The sequence below is a fragment of the Gorilla gorilla genome, chromosome 1 (assembly GCF_029281585.2).
Source record: "Gorilla gorilla gorilla isolate KB3781 chromosome 1, NHGRI_mGorGor1-v2.1_pri, whole genome shotgun sequence".
Lineage (NCBI taxonomy): Eukaryota > Metazoa > Chordata > Mammalia > Primates > Hominidae > Gorilla > Gorilla gorilla.
Window position 1 is genome coordinate 37471653 of NC_073224.2, and position 25483 is coordinate 37497135.

At 40.2% G+C, this 25483-nt stretch overlaps 1 protein-coding gene across 2 annotated transcripts in view; it reads left to right on the forward strand.

The window, feature by feature from the left end:
• Window positions 1–6028: 6028 nt before the first annotated feature.
• The window catches only part of FBXO28 (F-box protein 28), a 48174-nt gene continuing 28719 nt past the window's right edge, over window positions 6029–25483 (forward strand). The window contains exons 1-2 of one of the 2 annotated variants that reach the window (XM_019030915.3): window positions 6029–6513; window positions 22595–22704. In XM_019030915.3, coding sequence (XP_018886460.1) covers window positions 6247–6513; window positions 22595–22704 — 377 coding nt within the window. In that variant the 5' untranslated portion in view covers window positions 6029–6246. The remainder of the gene's footprint in view (window positions 6514–22594; window positions 22705–25483) is intronic. The other variant, XM_063708326.1, reaches the window with a different exon arrangement.

Consider the following 25483-nt stretch of genomic DNA (forward strand, 5'->3'; position numbering starts at 1 on the left):
GGCACGGTGGCTTGTGCCTGTAGTCCCAGCTACTTGGGAGGCTGAGGCACGAGAATCTTTTGAATCTGAGAGGTGGACGTTCCAGTGAGCCAAGATCACACCACTGCACTCCAGCCTGGGTGACAGGGCAAGACTCTGTCTTAAATAAATAAATAAATATTTAAAAAGATGGATCTTTAAAAACACAGTTAATTGCAATCCATAGAAACTTCAAATCTCTTTTTAGTTAGGATATGAGCTCTTCCTTCATTCTTTCTAAATATATTACAAATCTGCTAGCAAATAGAAAAATAATATCTAGTTTTAGCTTCTTTTTTAATATATAAAGCCCATCTTCCTATGGAGGTACCATTGAATAGGCTAGATCACCCCTCACCATGCCCCACCACACCCAACACCCCCCATCTCCTCAACACACACCCTAACCAGGGAAGCAGAAGAATAAGAGAGTCCTCATTGTAGTAAATTGATTTTAACACCTTTAATCAGACGCATTCAAAACCCCACCCATTTGCAGTCTCAGTTCATCCTCATTTCAACTGTGTGATATAAGAGAGGTAATATTCTCCCCTTTTACAAATATGAAACTAGAAACACACAGATCTTAAGAAGCATGTGTCCATCTCATACCCGAGACCACTGTCTTGCAAAGGTCCTATTGTAGTCTGTTGGCATAAAACTATATTTAGAACCTAGAACTACTCTTGAATTCAAATATTTGTATTAGTTACAAATAATTGTTGTGATTGGAAAGCATATCCAAAACAAGCACTGATTTTAATAATTGAAACAAATCCAGAACAAACATTGATTTTAATAATTGAAACAAAGCAACCATTTGCTTTGAAATTCTGTTATTAAAAATATGTACAGGCTCACACCTGTAATCCCAGCACTTTGGGAGGCTGAGGCAGGCAGATCGCTTGAGCTCAAGAGTTCCAGACCAGCCTAGGCAACATGGTGAAACCCTATCTCTACAAAAATACAAAAATTAGCCAGTTATGGTGGTATGCACCTGTAGTCCCAGCTACTTGGGAGGCTGAGGTGGAAAGATGGCTTGAGCCCAGGAGGTGGAATTTGCAGTGAGCTGAGATCATGCCACTGCACTTTAGCCTGGGTGAAGAGTCAGACCCTGTCTCAGATAAATAAATAAATAAATATAAACTTAAATAAATTTTAAAATGTAGGAGATATAAGGGCACAAATCCAATATACATAAACAGAACCATTTGAATGAGCTACTGGCAGGAACTGGTTTAAATTGTTCCCTACATTGTATTTACTCTATTGTTAGATCAATATTATTCTATTCAATGTATTCTATTGTTAGGTCACCTAATCTGGATGTTAACTAGCTGTCCGCCAGTGGAGAGTTAAGGGAGTGGGAAGGCTTTTCATGTGTCCACTTCAAGCAAACAAGTAATGATTGGATTTACAAAATAAAGTTAGAGAGTGATGATTCATATTTTAAAGGATTTCCTATGGGTTTCCTTTAAATGAGTTTCCATAATGAATTTAAAGCATGATTCTATTTACAAAAATTATATTTCAACCTAACCTATCAAGAAGCCATCTAGTTTTAATTAAAAAGGTAGAAAATGAATTTAATTAAGACTAAGTTGTAATGGGTTCTATGAAGAGATAGCAATATCATAGAAGAAAAGTAAAATTACAATCTATTAGTGGAGTTAAAACTAACATATTATAAATATGCAAACATGTCAGAAAGAGTCAATAATAAAGCATATGTTGAATGCTAAACAACCCAAACTAGGAGAATCAAAGGAACAACTTCAAAACTTTTGCAACAATCGTAGGTAAAATGATAATTGTTCACATGCCAAGTGAATGGGGAAAGGATGCCAATTCTGACAAGCTCAACACCACCAATTAATTTCTTTGCTTCAGTTGCCCCCACTTCCCTTAACCTTTAGTCATACTTAGTTTTTTCTGCAGTTTTCACATCTACTGTGCAAAAATTAGATTCCAAAAGAAAGCTACAAAAGAAAGGACATATTGGAAGCTTTAAGAATAAGACCAAAGCACCAGGGAGAAGAAAGCTTCAAAATTTAATGATTTGGCAGGCATGGTGGCTCATGTCTGTATCCCAGCACTTTGGGAAGCTGAAGTGAGAAGATTGCTTGAGCACAGGAGTTCAAGACCAGCCTGAACAATATAGTAAGACCTCATCTCTACAAAAATTTTAAAAAGTAGCCAGGCATGGTAGTGCACACCTGTAGTCCCTACTTGGTAGGCTGAGGTAGGAACATTCCTTGAGCCCAGGAGGTCAAGGCTGCAGTAAGCCATGATCATGCCACTGCACTACAGCCTGGGCAACACAGTGAGACCCTGTCTAAAAAAAATAGTGACTTGTATACCTTTATCTTTGTCATAGGATAATATAAGTATACAAAGATACAGAAAGTTTAGGCAACCTTTAAATTTTTTTTCTGAAATAATTACAAGATAGTACAAGGAAGACTCTGGTATACCCTTCAACCAAACTCATCAATTAATAACATTTGCTGTATTTGCTATATTAACCTCATTCTCTATCTATTTACTTGAACCATTTGAAAGTAATTTGAGGCATCATTTCCCTCTACCCATAAATACAGAAATACCTCTGAGATATTAAGAGACCACACAGGCCACCATAATAAAGCAAGTAGTGCAATAAACCCAGTGACACAAGTAAGTTTTGGTTCCCAGTGCATATAAAAGTTATGTTTATATAAAACTGTAGTCTATTAAGTGTGCAATAGCATTATGTCTAAAAAAGATATACTTTAATTTTAAAATATTTTATTGCTAAAAAATGCTAATCATCTGAGCCTTTGGTGAATCATAATCTTTTTGCTGGTAGAGGGTCTTACCTCAATTTAACAGCTGCTGATCGATCAGGATGGTAGTTACTGAAGGTTAGGGTGGCTGTGGCAATTTTCTAAAATAAGATAGCAATGAAGTTTGATACACTGATTGACTCTTTCACAAAGATTTTTCCACAGCATATGATGCTGTTTGATAACATCTTGCCACAGTAGAACTTTTTTCAAAATTGGAGTCAATCTTCTCAAACTCTGCCATTGCTTTGTCAACTAAGTTTATGTAATATTCTAAATCCTTTGTTGTCTTTTAATAATGATCACAGCATCTTCACCAGGAACAGATTCCATATGAAGAAATCACTTGCTTTGCTCATTCATAAGAAGCAACTCCTCATCCATTCAATCCATTCAAGTTTGGCTTTTTTTCTTTTCTTTTTTGAGCTGGAATCTCGCTCTGTTGCCCAGGCTGGAGTGCAGTGGCACGATCTCAGCTCACTGCAACCTCTGCCTCCCAGGTTCCAGCAATTCTCCTGCCTCAGCCTCCCGAGTAGCTGGGATTATAGGTGCACGCCACCACGCCTGGCTAATTTTTGTACTTTTAGTAGAGACGGGGTTTTGCCACATTGGCCAGGCTGGTCTCGAACTCCTGACCTCAGGTGATCCACCCACCTCGGGCTCCCAAAGTGCTGGGATTACAGGTGTGAGCCACCGCACCCGGCCTCCATTCAAGTTTTATCATGAGATTGCAGCAACAATTTAGTCACATCTTCAGGCTTCACTTCTAATTCCAGTTCTCTTGCTATTTCCACCATAGCTGCAGGAGAGGAAGAGAGATGGGGAAACAGCAGCCAGTCAGAACACCTACATATATTGATTAAATTTGCCGTCTTATATGGGTATGATTGGTGGCACCTCAAAACAATTACAATAGTAACATAAAGATTACTGATCTGCCAGGCATGGTGGCTCACTCTCGTAATCTCAACACTTTGGGAGGCCAAAGCAGGCAGACTGCTTGAGCACAAGAGTTCAAGACCAGCCTGGGCAACGTGGCAAAACCCTGTTTCTACAAAAAAAAATCAAAAATTAGCCAGGTGTGGTGGCACACACCTGTAGTCCCAGCTACTCAGTAGGCCAAGGTTGGGGGATTGCTTGAACCCAGGCGGTGGAGGCTACAGTGAGCCATCATCCTGTCATTGCACCCTAGTCTGGGCAACAGAGCAAGATGCTGCCTCAATAAACAAAAAAAATTACTGATCACAGCTCACCGTAACAGATATAACAATAATAAAAAGTTTTAAATATCAGAGGAATTATCAAAATGTGACAGAAAGAAACAAGGTGAACACATGCTGTTGGAAAAATGGCACCAAGAGACTTGCTCAAGGGTTGCCACAAACCTTCAATTCATTTTTAAAAACGCAATATCTGAGAAGCACAAGAAAGCAAAGTGTAATAATACAAAGCATGCGGCCGGGCGCCGTGGCTGCCTGTAATCCCAGCACTTTGGGAGGCCGAGGTGGGTGGATCACGAGGTCAGGAGTTCGAGAGCAGCCTGGCCAAGACAGTGAAATCCCGTCTCTACTAAAATACAAAAATTAGCCGGACGCGATGGTGGGCTCCTGTAATCCCAGCTACTCAGGAGGCTGAGGCAGGAGAATTGCTTGAACCAGCTGACATCGCACCACTGCACTCTAGCCTGGGTGACAGAGCAAGACTCCATCTCAAAAAAATAAATAAATAAATAAAGGAAAATAATAGAAGCATGCTTATCATTCAACGTGTATTTCCTAAAGACAAAGACATTGTCTTATATGACCATAATACAATTACCCAAATCGAAAAATTTAATGATTACAGTATCATCTAATATACTGTCCATTTTTAAATTTTGCCAGTTGTCACAATAACGTTCTTCATAGTTATTTCTTCCTTAATCCAGGATCCCATCCAGGATCACCCATAGATTTAGTTGCCCTGTCTCTTTAGTCTCCTTTAATCTGCCACAAACCCTTAGTCTTTGTCTTTTGTAACGTTAACACTTTTGAATAATTTATGGGCCAGTCATCTAGCGATGTCTACTTCAAACGCAACTCATGTGCTTTTTTTGCATGAATACTACATTATGCTGTGTCCTTTTCAGGGTATTATATTAATAGGCATATGACATTGGCTCCTCCTATAACTGTGATGTTAGTCTTGATCATTTGGTTATGATGGTGTCCACCAAATTTCTCTATTGTAAACTTTTTTTTTTTTCTCGCTCTGTTGCCCAGGCTGGAGTGCAGTGGCAGGCTGACGGTTCACTGCAGCCTCGAACTCCTGTGGCTCAAGCAATCCTCCCATCTCAGCCTCATGAGTAGCTAGGACCATAGGACCTAGCCACCACATTTGGCTAATTTTTTGTATTTTTTGTAGAGATGGGGTTTCTCCACATCTCCACTTCTCCAGAAGTCTCCAACTTCTGGGCTAAAGTGATTCTCCCGCTTCAGCCTTCCAAAGTGCTGGATTACAGGCGTGAGTCAACACGCCCAGCCTTGTAAACTATTTCTTTTCATCTTTGTAAATAATACATAATTTATGGGGAGTTATTTTGAGACTATGTAAATATCATGTTCCTCATCACGTTTACCTCCTAGTTTTAGTACCTTTTGATGATTCTTGCCTAAATCAGTTATTAGAATACGATTCATATATGATAAAATTCATTAAAGTATATAGTAATTCAGTGGTTTTTGTATATTCATACGGTTGTGTAACCATCACCGCTAATTCCAGAGCATTTTTATCACCCCGAAAATGAAACCCTTCACCCATTAGCAGTCATTTCCCCATTTCCCCCAGCCTCTGGCGACCACTAATCTACTTTTTATCTCTATGGATTTGCCTATTTAAGACATCCTATATAAATGCAATCATACAATATGTGGTCCTTTGTGTTTAACTTATTTCACTTAATATGTTCTCACGGTTCTTTCATGTTGTAGTTCTTATTGATATTTCATACCTTTTTATTTGCCTAAATCAATCATTTCTATGATTCCTAAAAAATGGTGATAGTCTAACTACATTATTTCCATCTACACTTACTAGGCAACATCTTTATCATCCATTGTCGGGAAGCCCTTTAAGAAAACTGCACAGTGAAGTTCATTTTAATAAATAGGGTTTCCTTGCTCTCAAGTAGTTACTAATCTTAGACAAAAGGGTCTAGGATGACCACCTTTCTTGAGGTTTACATGATCTTCCCTGACTTCCACTTGAAAGGTACCCTGTGAGTCTCTCTCCGCGTGTTATCCCACAGGCTCCTCCCCACTCCTCCAGGTACCCCGTCCCCAGCGGCTGCAGGAGGAGGAAGTGACGCACCGGAAGTGTCCCTGTTCCCCTTGCTGTGGGGGTAAGGAATCAAACCCCCAAGATGGCGGCGGCGGCGGAGGAGCGGATGGCAGAGGAAGGAGGCGGCGGCCAAGGCGACGGCGGCTCCTCTTTGGCCTCCGGCTCTACCCAGCGACAGCCCCCACCGCCCGCGCCACAGCACCCGCAGCCGGGGTCCCAGGCGCTCCCAGCCCCCGCACTGGCTCCGGACCAGCTGCCTCAAAACAACACGCTTGTGGCGCTGCCCATCGTAGCCATCGAGAACATCCTCAGCTTTATGTCCTACGACGAAATTAGCCAGCTCCGCCTGGTGAGGCCCCCGCAGAACTCCTGCCTCCCTCTCCCCCGGCCGAGGTCTGGGAGAGGAGGAGAAGGGAGCGCGTTCCCCGGGAAGGGAGCCCCCCGCGAGCCCCAGCCGGCTACAGATCCGGGAGGGAGCCGCTCCCGTCCCGAACTCTCCCTTGGCGTCAGTCAGCAGGAGTGGGCTGGTTCCCGATTGCGTCCTAGCTGCGGAGCTGGGGTTACTTCCTGAGGGGACTTCGCCTTGGGGGCTCCTTGCCCCCCGCCCGGAAGCGGGCCCTCTACGGGAGGGGTAGCGGAGTTGGTCTTCCCACCTTCCGCCTGGCCTGAGAGTAGACCCGGAGAGGTCATGTCGCCTGCCTTTTGTATGCCGCTTCCAGCCCCCGGCCTGGGTTTGGGGAGAAAACTCAGAAGTAGGCAGATGATCCCAGCCAGGTTTGGTTTATCTTGCAAGAATAACGAATTGTTCCCCACCCCAACCACCCAAGTTTTCTTGTTCGAGAAGATTGAGTAGAGTAAGGTGGCTCAGTGACCCCAAACCAGGTAGAGGTTCCGAAGAATTCGAACGTGTTTACTTAGCCTTAGCCCCAGCGCCCTAATTGACCACTAAAGTAGAGCCTTGGGAAATGACCATTCCTGCTTTGCCTCATCCTACCGCTTCCCACCGTAGAGAAGCAACTTACATCTTGACGGTTTTTTTCTCTTTTGCAATTTATTTTTAACTAGTGATTTACGCCCACCCACCTGCTTTAGGAGAGGTTTCTTTATACCTTAAAATCACAATAGGTCAGTCCATGATTTTTAAAAATAATAAATTTGCCATTGGGGTTTTACTTCACTCCAGAGGTTTGAAGATGTGGTGGTTGTTAGTTCAGTTAGATATTTTGCTGCCTTTCAATGAAATTATCTTTAAGTGGTAAAGAAATTGAAGGAGGTGGACATTTTGAAGTGATTGCAAACCGATTCTATGGAGAAGCTAAATCTGTGCTGGGAATTGTTTTTAAGAGGACAAAGACATATTTCTGAATGTGCTGTGTATAACATCTTTTTATTACTCAATATGCTATATTGTAGGCATACACCTCCAGTTTCAAGTGGATTATAATTACATTTTTAAAGGAAATCATAACATTTTTAAAAGAGAACTTATAAATATTAATTCAAACTGATGGCCAATTTTTTTTCTAGTCAACACAGCAGTTCAACCATGCCAGTCTGCAGGATGGAAAATTTCTTCAGCTGAAAATAGATATTTCACAATTGATTGCCTCTGAATTTCCAAAACGTTTTCATTCTAGAATTTCATGTAGAATCTTAAATATTCCTTCAGATTTTTACAAACGATGGCGTTTAATCAAAATTCGCGCTGTACATATACGGTGTTTGGAAAATTGGGCATATAACATTTGATTGAATTGAACCATTCAACCAGACAATGGCTTTGTAAATCTTGGAATATTCACAGTTCTGTTTTGTAAGTGTTGAGAAAAACTGAGTTTTATAGGTTTGTTGATCATTTTACTATTTTAAAAAAATGTAGTGGGGAGGGGGGAACCAGCCTGTCCTAACTAGAGTTAAAACACATCCCACAATTTATGAATAAATGACATCTCTGTCAGGTGAGATATTCAGCTGCATTGTTAATTTTTAAGCAGATTTCTGGCCTTTTAAGGTTATAAATTTATAATTTCAAACTCAGATTTTTCATAAGGAGTCCCTTCAGTACAACTGCCCACCCCCAGGAAAAGATTCTGCCCCGTTTTACATGTGCAAATATGATTTTTAAGTAATGGGGAACTATTTTTCTTTACTTAAGGCTAATGGGTAATTCTTGAATAGATTAAATGGATAATCTTTTATGGGGAGTTGGAAGTGTCTTTGCTTGGAAGGTACAATTCAAGTAACGTTATAAAAGAAAGATGTTCTTTCTTGCCACTAGGTGTCAGCATTAATTTAATTATGATCTTTTCTGAAATTGGCAGTCAAGAGAGTGCCTAGGTGAGCTGTACATGCCTTCTTAAGTAGCCATTTATACCTAAAGAATCGTTTGCAAAAAATCAAGGGACTTTAGTATATGCTGCTATCTGACATATAAGTTACATAGTTCTCTTCATTGTAAGCATATTTTTGAGTGGAATTAAGGCTGGATATGCTTTGAAGGGGGTAATATTAAGAACAGAATTAGTTTTCATAAAGCTAAATGTCAGTTGTTAGGTAGCTGGTGAGTTAGTTTATGTATTGTTCAGGGACTTTTTTTCTTCCTTCTCAGTTTGCTTGTCTTATTGGAACCTCAGTTACAACTATGCTTAGCATCTAATGTAGACAATAGGTACACAATCCATATACTTACTACTCTGCATTTTCTTTAAAAGATTTGCTCTAGGTTGAAATTGCTACAATAACATTCTTCAGTTATTTGTACTGTTTAGTTGATAATAGTCTTTGCTTCCTCTTACCATGAATAACTGATTTCCAAGGGACTGTGTGAATGCCTTATTAAATTGGATTTTTGGCTGGTCGCGGTGGCTTACACCTGTAATGCCACCACTTTGGGAGGCCGAGGTGGGCAGATCACCTGAGGTCAGGAGTTCAAGACCAGCTGACCAACATGGTGAAACCCCATCTTTATAAAAATACAAAAATTAGCCAGGCATAGTGGTGGGTGCCTGTAATCCCAGCTACTCGGGAGACTGAGGTGGGAGAATTGCTTGAACCTGGGAGGCGGGGGTTGCTCAACGTGAGCCGAGATCGCCGTCTCAAAAATAAAAATAAAAATAAATTGGATTTTTTTTTTTTTTTTTTTGAGATGGAGTCTCGCTCTGTCACCCAGGCTGGAGTGCAGTGGCGCCATCTTGGCTCACTGCAGCCTCCACCTCCTGGGGTTCAAGCGATTCTCCTGTCTCAGCTTCCTGAGTAGCTGGAACTACAGGCACACGCCACCATGCCCAGCTAATTTTTCGTATTTTAGTAGAGACGGGGTTTCACCATGTTGCCCAGGCTGGTCTCGAACTCCTGAGCTCAGGCAATCCACCCACCTAGGCCTGAATTTATTTATTTTATTTTATTTTTTGGCCATTGACTATTGATCAAAAGATGTATCCTGAGTCTGGTGGTTTCACAGAAATTACTCCTTAAATATTTAACTCCTCCAATGTAAAATTATTTGGCTGAACACAACCTTTGAAATGACAAAACATGTACTTTGAGTTGTTTTTCCAGTAAAACAGACAAATTTGTGCTGATGCAGCATTAGTATGTCACCCAGGCCCCCTTGGCAGGTGGGTGAGAGACTTTGAAACAAGTGGCAAAGGTTAAGAAGTGAGATCCTGGCCGAGTGCGGTGGCTCACGCCTGTAATCCCAGCACTTTGGGAGGCCAGGGTGGGCGGATCACTTGAGGTCAGGAGTTCGATACCAGCCTGGCCAACATGGTGAAACCCCATCTCTACCAAAAATATAAAAAATTAGCCAGGCGTGGTGGCACACGCCTGTAATCCCAGCTGCTTGGGAGGCTGAGGCTTTGAACCTGTGTAACTTTGGGTTATGAGCATTATATTCTTACCTACTGAAAAACAAGTATAGGGAGCTTTTTAAATTATTTATTTATTTATTTTTAATTTTTGAGACAGGGTCTCCCTCTGTCGCCCAGGCTGGAGTGCAGCGGCGTGATCACAGCTCACTGAAGCCTTGATTTCCTGTATTTTTTGTGGAGATGTGATTTCTCCATGTTGCCCAGGCTGGTCTTAAGTTTAAACTCCTAGGCTCAAGTGGTCTGCCCACCTCAGCCTTCCAAAGTGCTGGGATTACAGACGTGAGCCACCGCACAGTATAAAAAGGGTAAAAATTTTTTTTTCTATTTATTTAAAGTACAATATAAAAAGGGAAAAAAATTTATCCTGTTTCAAACACTGCATTATATAATTTTACCTGCCCTACCGGAGGCTTTTAAAAGATGTTTTAGAGAGATACTATCAATTTTTTTCCTCTGCGATTCAACTGGAGCTCTTATCATTTTAATTGGAATCATATTAGTGGTTCAGAACATGAATTTGACTAAAGGTTAAGTTGAGAATTCTTGCCTATTTTCTGGAATGAAATTTTCCAGTCAGCAACAAAATACATAAATACGTGCTTTTGTCTCAAGATATTTCTCTAGAGCACTTTAGCTAATTAAATCTATTACCTATTTATAGTTCCTTTCACATCTTTTCTTCAAATATGTTAGAAAATTTTAGTTATGGAGTGGGTTGGTTGGTAGGAAATATGAAGGAAAATGAAGAACCATTACTTCTTTTTTTGTTTTTGTTTTTAAGTAGGCAAGCTGTCTTCCTTGTATCTCTCACTCTGCACAAGAGTTCTCAGTTTTTTTGGTCTGAAGACACCTTTACACTTTTAAAAGTTATTGAAGACCCATAGAACTTACCTTGGAAAATTCTAGAAAACACAAGAATACACATAACATATTCCATTAGCTGTCAGAACGATAATGTCAGCACATGTCATATTGCTTCTGGAAAATTCCACTGGATACTCGTGAGAGAATGAGTGGAAAAGGCAAATAACTTCTTGGTACTCTGAGAATAGTTTGGCCTTGCAAACCTCCTGAAAGGGTCTCCAGGACCCTGGGGATCTCCCACTGCCCAGACCACACTTTGAGGACCACTGCTCTGTATTGCTCTATTCCAGAGAATACACTCTGTTGCTGATTTTTTCTTTTTTTTCTTTTTTTTTTTTCTTTTTTGACGGAATCTCGCTCTGTCGCCCAGGCTGGAGTGCAGTGGCGCGATCTCGGCTCACTGCAAGCTCCGCCTCCCAGGTTCATGCCATTTTCCTGCCTCAGCCTCCCAAGTAGCTGGGACTACAGGCACCCGCCACCACGCCCAGCTAATTTTTTTTATTTTTATTTTTAGTAGAGACGGGGTTTCACCGTGTTAGCCAGGATGGTCTCGATCTCCCAACCTCATGATCTGCCTGCTTCGGCCTACCAAAGTACTGGGATTACAGGCATGAGCCACTGTGCCCAGCCCCACTGATTTTTTCTTGTATTTTTCTCCCACCGTCTCTTCAGGCTGTTGATTTTATTAATGAGTGCATAAGTACAGGTAAGAAATTATAATCTCTTGGGGGCAGTTCGTTCTTCCTGTTCTCACAAAGTAAAGAGGTTCAGTCAGTAACTCTGTCCACTGTATCGTCATCAAGAGAAAATATACATACCTTCCTTGAGCACACTTACACAGCATCAGGATAACAAATGCAAAGATGGTAAATATGAGTGTTGAGGTTAATTAGGACTTAATCAGGAAAGACCTCCTCAAGATAATAAGTTTTTATCCAGTTAATAAAGGTAGAAGAGCATTCCCAGCAGAAAAAAACGATGTGTAAGGTATTGAAGTGATTGGAGAAGAATGACTTAGAGGGATTCAGATAAACTTGAATTTGGATATGTGAAATTGTTAATGTTCTAGATGAGTGGTCAACCGTCCTCTTATCTCCCCAGCTTTTTTATTTCACAGACGAGTCAGATTTAAGAAACTGTTTTTGAGAACCTCCAGGGTTGACATCTTTTGGTGGGTGGAGCAAATAAGGGCATTTTAAAAAACAAAACAACTTCCGTCTCATATCATCATCATTTCTTAAAAGACACCAGATATATCTGCATACCTTGATAAACTGAGTAGTATGAATTCTTACAAAACTGAAGAAGATACTATGTTAAAAGGATGACCTGTGCATATAAATCCAATTTCATAATTTTTGAGACTGGGAGCAAAAGATAACCTTTAATAGAGGTTTCCCTTAAACACCTACTTCTAGCATCTTGTACTTAAGATTGATTGAAACAAACATCAAGCTCTTCAGTTTCCCAAATATCTTGGGCCTCTGCAAACACATGCTTTTTCCTGTTTTCCCTCTCCTAGAAAATATTTGTACCTTTGGCATATACCTCATTCTATAATTCTTCTCTGAACTTTATGTAGGTAATATTTCTAAGTTTCCATTGCATCATTATTGCACTTACTACATTGGAATTATCTTTGGAGGAGCGTGTTTTCCAATTACCTTAGTCTGTGATGCAATATAAGTACTCAGTAATTATTGAATAAATGAAGTAGCTCTTAAAAACCATTCCACTGCTCTGAATAAACAATAGAAAATATATGTCATTGTAGGGCTGGGCGTGGTGGCTCACGCCTGTAATCCCAGCACTTTGGGAGGCTGAGGCAGGTGAATTACCTGAGGTCAGGAGTTCGAGACCAGCCTTACCAACATGGTGAAACCCCGTCTATACCGAAAATACAAAAATTAGCTGGGCATGGTGGCGGGCACTTGTAATCCCAGCTACTCAGGAGGCTGAGGCAGGAGAATCACTCGGACCCGGGAGCCAAAGGTTGCAGTGAGCCGAGATCATGCCATTGCACGCCAGCCTGGGCAACAAGAGCGAAACTCCATCTCAAAAAAAAAAAAAAAAGAAAGAAAAGAAAATGTATGTCATTGTAAGGTAGATGTTTTCTATATAAACTATAATAGTGTTACAAAATCAGTTGCTTAATATTTACTTCCAAGAGAGGAGATTAGAACTTTTCTTTTTTACATTTTTCATTCACCCTAGAATGTCTTTAACATTTTACAAGACCATTTTAAGAAAATGAGTGACTAAAGAAAACTCTGAGGAGTTATTAAAATTGATTGATACACTGATCTGAAGCCAGTATGTAATTAACAAGATAGCCATTTACAATAGTGCATCAGGGTTCCTTTGTTTTAGTCAACATTTAATTGATTTATTAATGAGAAAAATAATGGTACAGATAATCAAAAACTGAGAACAATCCAAAAGGCTTTTTTATGTGGTGGTTAGGATGCATTATAGGAATCCTAAGAAGAAATTCTTCCTAATTGTTATACTTAGACTGAAATTAAAATGAATTTATATTTTCTTTCCAAGTGAATATCTAGGGTATATACACAGAGAATCTAAAATTTGTTGTAATTCTACCAGCAGATAATTGAGAATTTCATATACATATATATGTGTAGTATATTCACAACACACACAATGTAGTAATACAAGTGGTGTGATCTTAGGCAGTCTGTAGAAGAGAGTTGCTCTGTCACCCATGCTGGAGTGCAGTGGTGAGATCACAGCTCACTGCAGCCTCAAACTCTTGGCCTCAAGCAGTCCTCCTGCCTTGGCCTCTCTAGGTGTTGGGATTGCAGACGTGAGCCACCACACTTGGGCAAATAGAACTTTTTTTTTTCTTTGAGACAGTCTCAAGGCTGGAGTGCGATCTTGGCACACTGCATCCTCCACCTCCCAGGTTCAAGTGATTCTCCTGCCTCAGCTCCAAATAGAATTTTTTTTTTTTAGACTGAGTCTCGCTCGCTCTGTCGCCCAGGCTGGAGTGCAGTGGCACGATCTCGGCCCATTGCAACCTCTGCCTCCTGGGTTCAAGTGATTCTCCAGCCCCAGCCTCCCGAGTAGCTGGGATTACAGGCCTGCACCACCACGCCTGGCCAATGTTTGTATTTTTGGTAGAGACAGGGTTTCACCATCTTGGCCAGGCTGGTCTTGAACTCCCGACCTCGTGATCCACCTGCCTTGGCCTTGCAAAGTGCTGGGATTACAGGCGTGAGCCACTGTGCCTGGCCCCAAATAGAATTTTTTTTAAAGATTAAAGTATTCTTTTGGAAGAGGTGGCAAGTTGTATCCATATTTAGGTGAGGGAAATTAAGATGAGTTCACTGAAAACACAAACAGGACAAGAGAAGAGCCAGAATGGTTGTGATTCGTTCATTATTCATTTTTTAAATGATTTTTTCGTCCATCATTAACTTTTTGCCACATTTGCTTTAGCTGTTTCACTTTTGTGCTCATTTTCTCTCTCCTGAATGTGTGTATGTGTGCATCTATCCCATGAACATACTTATTTTACCAAACCATTTGAAAGTAAGATGAAAATACTGATATTTTGCCCCAAGTACTTTTCTTAATGTGATCACAATATCCTCATTTCCAGGGGATTTAACATTACAGTTTGTATTCAGATTTCTCAGTTGTCCCCAAAATGTTCTTTATAGCTCTTTGAGGCGGGTTTATTCAGTCAAATTAAGGTTGGTCTCTAATCTAGAACATTGTCCCCACTTTTTTCATTCTTTCATGCCATTGACTTTTCTTTTTTTTACAGCCCCCCTCCCCCCCAACACACACAATGAATGCCATTGACTTTTTGAAGACTAGGCCAGATGGCTTGTAATGGTTCTGTAATTCACATTTGTCTAATTTTTCCTTGTGATTGACTTCAGGATTTTGAACTTTGGAAGGATTATAGGAAGGTCTTGCGCTAGCTCCATCTGTCTAACCTTTAGCAGTGTGGTGAGAATGCCTGTTAATGTCCTTAAAAATCCCTTATTACCTCAAGAAGTCCTACCTTTTAGAGTAGTGCCAGCAGTTCTATAACAGCACAGTATCAGCTGGGACTCTAATCAATTTGAAATAGGATAATTATTTCAGGTTATATAGCTGTGGGTCACCAAGTTTAAAATGGCACAAATTAGAAGACCTGGATTCTTAGTTTCCCTTTTGCTGCTGAATAGCTGGATGACCTTGGACAAATCACATAATTTCTTAAGGCCTCAGCTTTCTCACTTTAAAAAAAAAGGATAGGTTCTGATGTCTTTAAGTTCCTTTCAGTTCCGGAGTCTTAACAAGAAGCCTAACCAGCTTGTGATCATTTAAGAACTGTAGAGTACCAAATTAATACATTTTATTTATTTATTTTGGTTCTCTGTTTATCTTACACAATGATGAATACATTTTAAAACTGGTTCCAGCTGGGCGCGGTGGTTCATGCCTGTAATCCTAACACTTTGGGAGACCGAGGTGGGTGGATCACTTGAGCCCAGGAGGCTGAGGTGGGAGGATTGCCTGAGCCCCAGGGAGGTGGAAGCCTCAGTAAGCCATGATCATGCCACTGCACTCCAGCCTGGGCAACAGAGGGAGACCCTGTCTCAAAAAAAAAAAAAAATTGGGTTCCATTACAATATTTCCATGATTCTAAGATATAAGGGTCTCATATTTAACATTTTTGAAATCAGTGCATCTTGATCAATTTGTATGTATATTATCGTGGTGGTGCCTTTTTTTTCCCAGAAAAGTTTTTACTAAGTTGGTAACGTGTCTCAAAGTCTCTACAGCATCTTAAAATCGAAGGAGTTGAGCATACCATATTTCAAGGCATCTAAGAAAAAAATGCTGCCAATTATAATTCTAAGACATTATATATCGTAGGTCTATTCCACTGTCAAATGTTTAAAAATGTGCATCTTAGAATCAGTTAAGACTTAAATAAATAAAAATTTTTTTAAAACAATCAGTTAAGACTTGAGGCCGGGCATGATGGCCCATGCCTGTAATCCCAGCACTTTGGGAGGCTGAGGCGAGTGGATCACCTGAGGTCAAGAGTTCTAGACCAGCCTGATCAACATGGTGAAACCCTGTCTCTACTAAAAACACAAAAAATTAGCCGGCCGTGGTGGGAGGTACCTATAATGCCAACTACTTGGGAGACTGAGGCAGGAGAATCACTTGAACCCGGGAGGCAAAGGTTGCAGTGAGTGGAGATTGCACCACTGCATTCCAGCCTGGGCAACGAGAGCAAAACTCCATCTCAAACAAAAAAGACTTGATATTAAAGATTAAACAGGAAAATCACATTTCACAAATGTATAGCCTGTGTGTCTTGCATTATTAAGAAGGACCATGGTAGCACAACAAATCTAAAAACAAAGAAAATTTTTCATTACTGACCACAACTAAGAAAACTACATTTATTCTCTTACAGTAGAACAGTGAGTAACAGGAGCCCAAGCTATATCTTTGTTCTTCAGTGATTTATTCTATTCATTCCCTTTTGTTTTTATAGTATATACTTTTCCTAATCTTTCAGTGCCCTGGTAGTTTTTGACATAGTCATCATCTTTAGGCTCCATATATTAGGCTTCAGGATTTTATTTTACTGTCTTGGGTAAATTGCCAAATTGTTAGGATTTTTGTTTGGTTGTAGTTACTAGGGAAATAAAATTTCTTCCCTTTAGCTTTGGGAAATTATTAAAATACTCCTAAATTTAGAGTTACACTTTAAATGAGATAATTTGAGTTACAAGTTAGCATACGTTATCAGCAGCTGTCATTAAACTGCTTGTCCTGGGGAAATTTAGTATATTTCTTTTTTCCAGATGTGACTTCTTTCTGAATCCTAAACAAAAGTTATATGGTCTCTTTTGTTGTTTTGTTTCGTTTTTGAGATGGAGTCTCGCTCTGTCACCCAGGCTGGATGGAGTGCAGTGGCGCGATCTTGGCTCTCTGCAACCTTCACCTCAGGTTCAAGTGACCCTCCTGCCTCAGCCTCCCAAGTAGCTGGGATTGCAGGCGCCCGCTACCATGGCTGGCAAATTTTTGTATTTTTAGTAGAGATGGGGTTTCACCCTGTTGACCAGGTGGTCTTGAACTCCTAACCTCAGCTGATGCGCCCAGCCGAAAGATGTATGATCTCTTGTGTTTTTGTGCTGTTGGTTAGTCAGTGCTTCTTGAACATTTGAACATACAGGAAAACTACCACATTAAATACTGTTCTTTCCTTACAATATTGCCTAATGTTTAAAATAATTTTTCTTTTTTTTTTTCTTTTGAGAGGAGGTCTTGCTATGTTGCCCAGGCTGGAGTAGTGCAGGTGTGATCATCATACACTGCAGCCTCAAACTCCTGGGCCCAAGTGATCCTCCCACCTCAGCTTCCCAAGTAGCTGGGAAGCTGGAACTACAGGCTCATGCCTCTGCACCTGGCTGTGCTTAAAATCTTTTTGATGTTGGCTTGTGTAGTGTCATTCTAATTTGTCCATCTTTGTGACCTCCTATTCTCTAATCTTTTTATCAGCTTTTAATTATAAATGTCAGTTGAGGCTCCATTTATAGGCCTTTTTTTCTTATCTTTCACTTCATTTGGGGTTCATGTACATTTATTTCACTATCTCCAGTGAAATTTCCAGAACCACGTCTTTAGTCCTGGTATGATAGCGCTTGCAGAAAATGACCAGCCAGCTCTCCCAATACCAGATCTTTCAAAAGATGGGTGGTCTTTTCCTTTTCTTTTCTTCTTTTTTGTTTATTAAGTCCAACTTCTGCAGAAGGGTACTCATTCTCTTTTTTTTTTTTTTTTTTTCTGACACGGAGTCTCGTTCTGTCATCCAGGCTGGAGTGCATTGGTGCAGTCTCGGCCCACTGTAATCTCCACCTTCCGGGTTCAAGCGATTCTCCTGCTTTAGGCTCCCAAGTAGCTGGAATTACAGGTGCCTGCCACCACACCCAGCTACTTTTTATTTGGGGGTTCACCATGTTGGCCAGGCTGGTCTCAAACTCCTCACCTCAAGTGATCTGCCCACCTCAGCCTCCCAAAGTGCTGGGATTACAGGCGTGAGCCACTGCTCCCGGCCATTCATTCTCTTTTTAAAGTTATTTATCTGATTTCTAGACTCAAAACATGGGAAATTTTATTCCTCTCAGCTTGGCCCACACATCTCATCTGTCTTCGGAAGTAGTTTGCTTGCTAATGGTTTGTTCATTCCAGACTTTGTGCCTTTGCATACACCATTACATCTAACTTAGCAATCTTTGCCCTCTCCTCCTTCAAAGCCTAATTCAAATCTTTTGTCATGTGAGATCTTCTTAATTGGGCCTATCTGGTTATTCTTATTCTCATCATCCAGCCAGTACTTAAATACTTACACTAGCCAGCACTCGTATTCGAGTTTATAGATTATTGAAAGATATCTAAACCCTAGAAGTTAGCTAGATTCAGTGCAGCAAAACTAGTAAAATAATTTTGACTGAACCTTGAAAATTGTTACAGCAGTAATTGACCTTAATTTTTGTCTTTGTAAATATATTGCTGCTAAAAATTACTTCTTCTCAGAAATTATCAACAAGGTTGTAGAGTCTACAGAGACAAGAAGTGTTTTTCTACAAGGTTGTGTTAGAGGGTACTTCAGTTTATTTTTAAGTCCACTATCTACTCATCTGATGATTTAACATATCAAATAGGCTGGGTGCAGTGCTCAACACCTGTGAACCTAGCACTTTGGGAGACGAAGGCAGGAGATCACTTGAGGTCAGGAGTTCAAGACCAGCCTAACCAACATAGTGAAGCCCCGTCTCTATTACGAAAAATTAGCCAGGTGTGGTGGCAAGCGCCTGTAATCCTAGCTACTTGGGAGGCTGAGGCAGGAGAATCGCTTGAACCCAGGAGATGGAGGTGGCAGTGAGCCGAGATCACGCCACTGCACCCCAGCCTGGGCAACAGAGCAAGACTCCCTCTAAAAATAAATAAATAAGTAAAATAAAATATCAAATAGTTTTAATAACAAAACATAGTTTTTATAGTCCCCAGTTTTTATTCCCCAGAGGCACCACTTTCAAGTCTTCTGGCTGATTTTCTTCTATTTGATATTATCTGTTAACTTCCTAATAAGTTGAGAAGTTAGCCCTGTTGCCCTCATTTCACACACACAGACACTCCCTTTTCTTTCCTTCAATAACATAAAAGTTTTTTTTTTTCCCCACATGAAGTTCAGTACTGGTGTTTGTGGTCATGTGATTATTCAGGACTGGGGCACTGGTTCTCAAAGTGTGGTCCAGAAACCCCAGAGAGGTTTCCAGGATCCTGTCACAGGGTCCATAAGATCTAAAGTATTTGTGTGTGTGTGTGTGTGTGTGTGTGTTTTTTTTTTTTTTTTTTTTTTTTTTTTTTTTTTTACAGTACTAAGGTTTTATTTATGTTTGGCACGCTTATTTTTTCCACAAGTATACATGGAGTTTTCCAGTAGCCACATGACGTTTGATGACATGATGGCATCACACTGATAGCTAATGAAACGTGCACTTGTGTGTTCTTGTGTTTTCCAGAATTTTCTGAGGTAAGAATACCTCAGTCGATTGAATGCAGAGACAGGTATGAAAATTGACCTGTGTTCTGTTAAACCGCATATCAAAAAGCCTTTCAGAAATGTAAAATAAGGCCAATCACTAAATGTTTTGTTTTGGAAAAAAGTTACTTTTCGTTAAAAGCAGTTACATATATTGATATGTATTGTGTTTATGTCTTTGTTTTTTTCAGTAGACACTGAACAAATACTGATAACTGGTTTAGTTTAGTTAGAAATAGATTCTACCATATTTTAACATATTATTGGCCAAGCAGGGTGGCTCACCTGTAATCCCCGCACTTTGGGGGGCCAAGACAGGCAAATCACCTGAGGCCAGGAGTTCAAGACCAGCCTGGCCAACATGGTGAAACCCCATCTCTACTTAGAATGCAAAAATTAGCTGGGCGTGGTGGCACGCAACTGTAATCCCAGCTACTCGGGAGGCTGAGGCAGGAGAATGGCTTGAACCTGGTAGAGGGAGGTTGCAGTGAACCGAGATCACGCCACTGCACTTCAACCTGGGTGACAACGAAACTCTGTCTGAAAACAAACAAACAAACATTATTTATTAGAAATTACTTCGTACTTAAAGTTTATTGTGCTTTAATTTTGAAATTGAAACGAACAGTTTTCCTTAATACCCTTTTAGGAAGTTATCTGATTTTTAATATTAGAATATTAAAGCCTTCTTGAGCTTCAACCCAGTTTGCCAGGATTTTTGTCAGGCCTGTGTTCTCAGGAGAAAACAAACTTACATCAAGAGTTTCATCAGCATTTCGTTTCAACAAATATTTGTTGATCGTTTGTGCTTGGGTGCTGTGAGAGATGGAAAGAAGCATAAGACAGATCCTAACTGTCCATGTCTTTTTTTTATTTTTTTATTTTTTTATTTTTTTATTTTTTATTTTTTTAACTGTCCATGTCTTGTACTGCAACATCTACCCCATATGGTGAGAATTAACCTTCAGGTTGATGACTCAGTTGCTGCAGAATTCTTAGAGATCAAATCACAAATGAATTCTGTATACTAGATCTAATTAAGATAAGAAAGATGCTAGGATATCTCAGAAATATAACAAATGAAACAAAGTTTTCAAATTAGTACTAAGATAAACAAAGTTTATTTAACAATTTTATATAGCACTTTAGAGTTTACCAAGTGATTTAGTGTGTGTTTCGTTTAATCCTAATGATATCCTATGGGTTAGGTATTATCCGTGTCTTACAGGTAGCTGACTCAGGTTTTCAAATGTAAGATGACTTGGACAAGAATGCATATAAGTTGTACTCAAATTTAGCTGTTCTGACTTCTGATCCTGTGCTTTTACTGTATAAAAACACCATATCTGGCTGGGCATGGTGGCTCATACCTATAACCATAGCACTTTGGCAGGCCAAAGCAGAGGATTGCTTGAGCCCAGGAATTTAAGACCAGCCTGGGCAACGTAGACCCCCATCTCTACAAAATTTTTTTTAAAAATTAGCTGTGCGTGGTGGTGCATACCTGTTGTCTCAGCTACTTGGGAGGCTGAGACAGGAGGATTGCTTGTGTCCAGGGATAGGATGCTGCAGTGAGCTGTGATCGTGGCACTGCACTTCAGCCTAGACAACAGAGCAAGACCCTGTCAAAAAAAAAAAAAAAAAACTATATTAAGGATTCAAAGTAGTTGGTGTTCTGCTACACATGCTAAGATATTTTGGGCCGAGCGCAGTGGCTCACACCTGTAATCCCAACCCTTTGGGAGGCCAAGGCCGATGGATTACTTGAGGTCAGGAGTTCGAGACCAGTCTGACCAACATGGTGAAACCCTGTCTCTACTAAAAATACAAAATTAGCTGGGCGTGGTGGCACATGCCTGTAATCCTAGCTACTCAGGAGGCTGAGGCAGGATAATCACTTGAACCTGGGAGGCACAGGTTGCAGTGAGCTGAGATCACACCATTGCACTACAGCCTGGGTGACAAGAGTGAAACTCCATCTCAAAAAGATATTTTGGAGGATATACAGTGTCTAATATAAAGGCCTTGGCCATCATAAGCTCTCCATAGTTAAGCCAGATCACTAGAAGAAATAAGTAATAATTCTCATTCTGGTTATAGATCATATAAACTTTGTAAGAGGTTAGACTCAAATGGATACATTTCTGACTAAAAAGGAATTTTTTTTGTTTCAAACTATTAAAAAACCTTTAAATGTATTGTTTTACTGATCTTCAGGACTATAGTCTGTGACCATAATAATGGGAATACATTCAGAACATCCAACAAACACCTAAAGTAAATGATACTTTTTTTGCCTGCACATAGTATTAATTTCTTAATGAGGTATTTCAGAAATTACATGGTGTGAGGCCGGGCGCGGTGGCTCACACCTGTAATCCCAGCACTTTGGGAGGCCGAGGCAGGCGGATCACAAGGTCAGGAGATCGAGACCATCCTGGCTAACACAGTGGAACCCCGTCTCTACTAAAAATACAAAAAAATTAGCTGGGCGTGGTGGTGGGCACCTGTAGTGCCAGCTACTTGGGAGGCTGAGGCAGGAGAATGGCGTGAACCCAGTAGGTGGAGCTTGCAGTGAGCCGAGATCGCACCACTGCACTCCAGCCTGTGCGACAGGGTGAGACTCCATCTCAAAAAAAAAAAGAAATTACATGGTGTGAGAGATTCACCCACAGATACTGAATCAGAGTTACATACAGCAGGCCAGCTGTGGTGGCTCACTCCTGTAATCCCAATATTCCGGGAGGCCAAGGTGGGCAGATCACTTGAGGTCAGAAGTTTGAGACCAGCCTGGCCAGCATGGTGAAACTCTGTCTCTACTAAAAATACAAAAATTAGCCAGGCATGATGGCACACACCTGTATTTCCAGCTACTGGGGAGGCTGAGGCAGGAGAATCGCTTGAACCTGGGAGGCGGAGGTTGTGCTGAGCTGAGATCGCGCCACTGCACTCCAGCCTGGGCGACACAGTGAGACTTCGTCTCAAAAAAAAAGATATATACAGCAAACTGAGGAATAATAGTGGGATACAGAGAGCTTTAAGCCATCAGTTATGAGTCTCAGTTGTCTCTTATTAATTTGGTTATTGATTTTTGTTGTTCTTTTTTCTCCCTGAAGGTTTGTAAAAGAATGGACTTGGTCTGCCAGAGAATGTTGAATCAGGGATTTCTGAAAGTGGAGAGGTACCATAATCTATGTCAGAAACAAGTTAAAGCACAACTCCCAAGGTATGTTGTGGGTGGCAATGACAATGATGTACTGTTGGTTTTGTTTGTTTCTTGACTTCTTTTTTTCAGTCTCATGGTTTACATATTGCTTCCCAAGTTTTTATACCAAAGGGCACAAAGATCACAATGTGATTTCTGCAGTGGTTTGTCCATTCTCACCGTTAGTGATCAACATTTTACTGGAGGTTCTAGCCAGAGAAATTAGGCAAGAAAATGAAATATGAGGCATCCAAATGGGAAAAGAAGAAATAGAACTCTCTGTTCACAGATGATATGATCTTGTGGATAAGGAGTGCACTAATTGATTATTAAAGCTAGTAAACCAATTCAGCAAGGATATGGGATATAAGAATAATATACAGAAATCAATTATATTTATATACACTAGCAATGAACAATCCAAAAAGGAAATTCAAAACATTTTATCATAGTTTCAAAAAGAATAGAATACTTAGTAATACATATAACAAAAGCACAAGACTTGTATACTAAAAACTACAAAACACCATTGAAAGAAATTAAAGAAGACTTAAATAAGTGGAAAGGCATTCTGTGTTCATGGATTCGAAGACTTCATGTTGTTAAGATGACAGTACTCCCCAGATTAATCTACACATTCAGTGTGATAGGGGTTGACAATAAGGTACAATATGTTTTGTTTGTTTCTTGACTTCTTTTTTTTTTGTAACCCCTGTCAAAAATTCAGCTGTCTTTTTTTTTTTCCCAAAACTTGATACACTGATCCTAAAATTCCTGTGGAAATACAAGAGTCTGACAATAACCAAAGCAATTTTGAAAAAGGAGAGCAGTATTGGAAGACGCACACTTCCCACTTTCAAAACTTAGTACAAAGCTATAGTAATCAAAACAGTATGACACTGGCATAAGGATAGACCTGTAGATCAAAGAAGCAGAAGCAAGAGTCTGGATAATAAACCTTATATTTTTAATCAGTTGATTTTAACAAAGATGTCAAGATAATTCAATGCAGTAAGAATAGTATTTTCAACAAATGATGCTGGGACAACTAGTTATCTTGAAAATGAATGAAGTTGGACCTCTTCCTCATACTGTATATAAAAGTTAACTCAAAAGGGATCATAGACCTAAGTGTAAATGTCAGCACTATACTATATAACCCTTAGAAGAAAACATAGTAGTAAGTCTTCATGAACTTGGATTAGGCAGTGACACCAAAAGCACAAGTAGCAAAAGAAAAAATTAAGCAAATTGGAGTTAAAATGTAAAACTTTTGTGGCTCAAAAGACACCGTTAAGAAAATGAAAAGACACCCCACAAAATGGGAGAAAACCTGCGTAAATCATGTATCCAGATTATATGAGGAACTCTTACAACTCAACAATAAAACCTATTTTAAAAGTGGGTAAAGGGGCCAGGTGCGGTGGCTCACACCTGTAATCCCAGCATGTTGGGGGACTGAGGTGGGTGGATCACCTGAGGTCAGGAGTTCAAGACCAGCCTGGGCAGCATAGTAAAACCCTGTCTCTACTAAAAATACAAAAACTACCTGGGCGTGGTGGCGGGTGCCTGTAATCCCAACTACTCAGGAGGCTTAGGCAGGAGAATAACTTGAACCCGTTGGCGGAAGTTTCAGTGAGCCAAGATCGCGCCACAGCACTCCAATCTGGGCGACAGAGCAAGACTCTGTCTCCAAAAAAAAGGACAAAGGATTTGAATAGACACTTCTCCAAAGAAGATAAGTAATAGCCAACAAGCACATGAAAGGTGCTCAACATCATTATTCATCAGGGGAATGCAAATCAAAACCACTACGAGATTTATATCCACTAGCGCTTTATATCCACTAGGATGGCTACAATGGAAAAATGTTGGGGAGGATGTGGACGAATTGGAACCTTCATATATCAATGTTGGGAATGTAAAATGGTGCAGTCACTTTAGAAAACAGTTTGGCTGTTCTCAGGCCGGACGTGATGGCTCATGCCTGTAATGCCAGCACTTTGGGAGGCCAAGGCAGGTAGATCACCTGAGGTCAGGAGTTCAAGACCAGCCTAGGCAACATGGTGAAACCCAGTCTCTATAAAAATATGAAAATTAGCCAGGCATGATGTCGAGTGCCTATAATCCCAGCTTCTTAGGAGGCTGAGGCAGGAGAATTGCTTGAACCTGGGAGACGGAGGTTGCAGTGAGCCAAGATCGTGCCATTGCACTGCAGCCTGGGCAACAGAGTGAGCCCGTCTCAAAAAAAAAAAAAAAAAAAAAGAAAAAGAAAACAATTTGGCTGTTCTCAAAAAGTTAAACAGAGAGTTATTGTCTGAGCCACCAATTTCATTCCTAGATAAGTACCCAAAAGAAATGAAAACATAATGTTTGCACAAAAACTTGTACACAAACGTTTTTAGCAGCATTATTCATAATAGCCAAAAAGTGGAGACAATCCAAATGTCTGTCAGCTGATGAGCAAACAAAGTATGATATATCTGCATGATGGAATATTATTGGGCAATAAAAAGGTACATGCTACAACAAGAACGAACCTGGAAAACTATGCTAAATGAAAGAAGCCAGAAACATAAGGCCACTGTATGATTCCATTTATCTGAAATGTTCAGAATAGGTGGATCCAGAGAAACAGAAAGTAGATTAGTATTGCCAGGGGCTGGGAGAATGGGAGTGGCTGATAATGGTTACAGGAGTTAATTTTGTGGTAATGAAAATATTCTGAAATTAGATAGTGGTGATAGTTGTACAATCCTGTGAGTATACTAAACACTAAATTTAGTCCTCTTTAAGATCA